Source organism: Pelecanus crispus, chromosome Z (assembly GCF_030463565.1).
Source record: "Pelecanus crispus isolate bPelCri1 chromosome Z, bPelCri1.pri, whole genome shotgun sequence".
NCBI lineage: Eukaryota > Metazoa > Chordata > Aves > Pelecaniformes > Pelecanidae > Pelecanus > Pelecanus crispus.
In genome coordinates, this window is record NC_134676.1 from 12,884,524 (window position 1) to 12,889,382 (window position 4,859).

The 4,859-nt window shown below is 57.1% G+C and overlaps 1 protein-coding gene across 1 annotated transcript; it reads left to right on the top strand.

The window, feature by feature from the left end:
- Positions 1–3,931: 3,931 nt before the first annotated feature.
- On the top strand, positions 3,932–4,500 carry PMAIP1 (phorbol-12-myristate-13-acetate-induced protein 1). The gene is made up of 2 exons (XM_075727160.1): positions 3,932–3,983; positions 4,388–4,500. Exons 1-2 carry the CDS (start codon positions 3,932–3,934, stop codon positions 4,498–4,500), a joined length of 165 nt encoding a protein of 54 aa, XP_075583275.1.
- The last annotated feature ends 359 nt before the right edge of the window (positions 4,501–4,859 follow it).

Sequence of the window (4,859 nt, forward strand, 5' to 3'; positions counted from 1 at the left end):
GGTGGGTCTATTAACCCATTTTGTACACTAAAGTCTCCCACTGTTCTTATTACCCTACCACTATTTTAAAAGAAAATAAAGGAATGCCTGTGACTCTACTGTCCCACTGGTTTGGGCCCAGCTGCCCTGATAGGAAAGCATCTCCTCTCCCACATACGCCCAAAAGAGGGGCCCATCTCTTTGTGTTGCTGCAGAGATATAGGGGGAAGTTGCCTTTAAAGATCATCCAGCTTTTGGGTGAGGAAGCGTTGCTAAGCAGGGCAGGATCGAGGTTCATTTGGTTTTTGCCTCACTGGAGGAACAGTCATTTAAATAATTTGCCCAAGTATTAGATCTGTCTCTGAATTCACAAAGAGCAAGCCCCAGGTCATACCTGGCTCTGCCCAAATGAGCAAATAAATCATAGAATAGAATCATAGAATCACAGAATGCTTTGGGTTGGAAGGGACCTTTAGAGATCATCCAGCCCACCCCCCTGCCGTGAGCAGGGACAGCTTTAACCAGAGCAGGGTGCTCAGAGCCCCGTCCAACCTGGCCTGGGATGTTGCCAGGGATGGGGCCTCCACCGCCTCTCTGGGCAACCTGTGCCAGTGCTTCACCACCCTCATTGTAAAAAATGTCTTCCTTATATCCAGCCTAAATCTATTCTTCTTTAGTTTAAAACCATTACTCCTTGCCCTGTCACAACAGGCCTTGCTAAAAAGATTGTCCCCATCCTTCCTGTAGGCCCCCTTTAAGCACTGGAAGGCCGCAATAAGGTCTCCTCGCAGCCTTCTCTTCTCCAGGCTGAACAACCCCAACTCCCTCAGCCTGGCCTCGTAGGAGAGGGGCTCCAGCCCTCGGATCATTTTGGTGGCCCTCCTCTGGACCCGCTCCAGCAGGTCCATGTCCTTGTGCTGAGGGCCCCAGAGCTGGACGCAGGGCTCCAGGTGGGGTCTCACCAGAGCAGAGCAGAGGGGCAGGATCCCCCCCCTCGACCTGCTGGCCACGCTGCTGTTGATGCAGCCCAGGATGGGGTTGGCTTTCTGGGCCATGAGCGCACATTCCCGGCCCATGTCCAGCTTTTCATGCCCCAGTACCCCCAAGCCCTTCTCCGCAGGGCTGCTCTCAACCCCTTCATGCCCCAGCCTGTATTGGTGTCCGGGGTTGCCCCATCCCAGGTGCAGGACCTTGCACTTGGCCTTGTTGAACCTCATGAGGTTCACACAGGCCCACCTCTCCAGCTTGTCCAGGTCCCTTTGGATGACATCTCATCCTTCTGGCGTGTCAACCGCACCACTCAGCTTGGTGGTGTCTGCAAATGAGCAAATAACAGCAGCACAAGGGACCTGTGTATCCCTCTCCCCCGCAGCCTGAATTCATGACTGCTTTCCCTGCATTTGGGAGTGCTGAGCACTAGGGGCACACAAGGGTCTCAGTAAGCACCCTGGCCCCCCCGTGCTGGTGTCCTGGAGGGGTTGCCGTGATTTATGGGGCAGCCATCAGGCTATGGCCATAAGATGCAGCCCTGAGCATCACGTGCTACAGACCACAGCACCTCCACTGTCAGGGACGACGTGCCACACAGCCCAGCATGCTCCTCAGCTGTTTACCTGCCTTCCTGCCATCAAAAATCCAACAGACTTGTTTTGAAGAAACAGTTTCTTATGTAACAGGAATGATGTGGTCGGAGGGCTGGGTTACAAATGGGAATGTTCACATACTTTTTTCAAAGACCCTAAACACATCAAGTCAAGCTAATAAGCATATATGCTTATTTGGTTATACACCAAAGGATGAGAGGTGAAGGCAATACCTTCTCAAAAACATCAGAAACTCCTCCGTGGCCAACCTAAGCTGCTCTGACACCAGGTCACAACCCGGCACAGCGCACTGCGGGATGCCGCCGGAGCCAGCGCCCAGCCACCGTCTTTGGAACGGCCATGCAAAAGCCTCATCCAGCCATAGCCTTCGTTCAGACACCTCACCCTGAGAAATGCCCTGTCCGTGAGCCGGCACCGCTGCCTCTCCCATGTGCCAGCCCTGCAGCACCACTGTGCCCACTGCCTTCTGCCAGGCACCAACGGGGCTGAGGTTTCCTACACAGGGAGAAAAATCCCAGCCCTGTTTCAGGTGTGCCATTCCAGGAAGTATGCAGGGGGAAGGGTTTCTGAGCTGAGCTGGTGAACGTTTCCTCTTCTAATAGACATCAAAGTCATCAGCATTTCTAAACACTTGACTGTCGCACAGAAAGGAGCTTCCCAACAGCCCCTTGTGGGTCTGTATTACACTGTGACATCTTTTCCTTCTTGAAGCTGTGTTTTGATGGGAGACACGGGCATTTATTTTAGCATTTACTACAAATCAGTTCTTTGTTATGTCTGGCTCATCTGTGCTTTCTTTACCTCAAGCTGTTTTCATTTCCCTCTGAAAACAAAAGTCCATCCTATGTGCCACAGTGCCAAATACCAACTCTCCAAGAGACAGGAAGGAGATGAGTGACTCACGTGTCACTGGCAGCGCTCTCAACACTGTGCAACAATCACAAATTCACAAGAGCCACTTTATAATTCCAGCTCTTGTTTCTTGTAAAAAGTGTCATCTAAAATTCCAGCAAGCGCAGGTAAGAGTGCCCCGGCATGTGTCAGCCAGCAACATGCCGTGCAGGCACGGCACTGCCATGGGGAGGATCCAGCAGCAGGAGGGTGACCCTAAGTCGCAAACAGCACATGATATGGGCCAGCTTGTTTTCCTATGGCTTGTTCAAGGCCAACATCACCATCACCTTGAATAATAACACAGCACTGTGTCAGGTGCATCTCCTGGTTAAGAACAAGCAGACCCATCCCTCCATGTCTTCTTGCCCACCACAAGCACTCCTCATCCCTTGCTTCTGCTTGTCCAAGCACACCCCATTCCTCCACCTCTTCTTCCTCAGCACAAGCACAACCCCCTCCATCTCTCCTGGACCACCACAAGCACAACCCACCCTCGCATCTCTCCTTGCCTAGCGCAAGCCCACCCCACCCCTCCGGCTTTTCTTGCCCAGAGGGTGCAAATCCCTTCACCTCTCCTGGCCCACTGCAAGCCTATCCCACACATCCATCGCCAATCTTACCTAAGCACACCCCATCCCTCCACCTCTCCTGGCCCACCCCACCGCAAGCCTATCATACACCTCCATCTCCTCTTACCTAAGCACACTCCATCCCTTCACCTCTCCTGGCTCACCACAAGCCCATCCCATGCCTCCATTTCCTCTTACCTAAGCACACCGCATCCCTCCACCTCTCCTGAGCCACCGTAAGCCTATCCCACACCTCCATCTCCAATCTTACCTAAGCACACTCCATCCCTCCAGCTCTCCGGGCTCGCCACGAGCCCGTCCCAAACCTCCATCCCCAATCTTACCTAAGCACACCCCATCCCTCCAGCTCTCCGGGCTCGCCACAAGCCCATCCAAAACCTCCATCTCCAATCTTACCTAAGCACACCCCATCCCTCCAGCTCTCTGGGCTCGCCACGAGCCCATCGCACACCTCCAACTCCTCCTACCTCAACACCCCCATCCCTCCACCTCTCCTCCCCCAGGCACCCCCCACCCCTCCACCTGCTCCTCTTCCCGCACACCCCATCCCTCCATTCCTCTTCGCCCGCAGCGGAGGCTGTGCCCACGGCCCCCGGCCGCCCGGGGCGGGCTCCGGCACGCCGCCACCTGCCCGCCCGGAGGGGGGGGGGGGGGGGAGGGGGCGGGATTCCTGCGCGGTTTCCTCACGTCACGGCGCGGGGAAAACCCCGCCGCTCTTAGAGCCGCGCTCCGCCCCGCTGGCCCGCAGTTGGTTGCTACCGTCGAGCCAAGCTGAAGCGAGCCGAGCCCCGCCGAGCCGAGCTGAGCCCAGCCGAGCCGAGCCCAGCCGAGCCGTCCCCCGCCGAGCCGACCCCCGCCGCCGCGATGATGCCCGGCAGGACCCTGCGCAAGGCCGCGCCGCCCGCCGCTCCCGCAGGTACCGGGGGGTGAAGGCAGCGGGGTGCGGGGCGGCGGGGCGCACACACAGGCACACACCGCCACGCTCGTCGGCCGGGGCCGCTGCCGCGCCCCCCGGGCCGGCTCCAGCACCCGGGGCGGGGGCAGCGCCCGCCCGCCGCAGGCGGCAGGATGCGGTTGCGGCCGCCCGTGCGAACGCGAGGGGGGTACAGCCGCTGCTCGTACCCGGGGCTGGGGGGTGTGTGTGTGTGTGTGTGCGTGTGTTAATATGGAGATTAAAAAAGGAAAAGCTCGGGAAAAAAAAAAACAAAAAACAAACCAACCCAACCCCAAACTGCGATCTTGTGAAGGTGTGAGTAGAGCCCCGCGGCGGTGCGGGCGGGCAGGCGGCGCGCGCGGCTGACGGCCCTGCTGTCCCTGCAGAGCGCGAGGCGGCGGCGGAGTGCGCCCTGCAGCTGCGAAAGATCGGCGACAAGTGGGACCTGCGGCAGAAGATCCTGAACCTCCTGGCCAAGCTGTTCTGCCCGGAAACGTGAGCACCCCCCTCGGACACGGTTTGCTGAAAAGCAGGGAAGACCTCGGCTTTGTGGATTTGGAACGAGACTTCACCGATGCTGGGAGATGGAGAAAGCTCTTTGCGTTGTATTTTTGCTGCCTGTAGCCGCTGAAGGATTTCCGCAACGTGATTTCCTTGAAAAATGTTACAGCAATATTGGCGTAGGAATGAATGCCGGGTGGAAATAAAAAAAAAAAAAAAAGAAGAAGAAGAGAGCAATGGGCAGGGCCCCCCTCACCATGCAGTGGGGAGACTTGGAGCAAGACAGAACTTGCCCTTCGGCCTGCTCTGAGACGGCTTCCAGGAGCCTGGTTTCCCCAGTTTCCCTCTGGTCCTCCT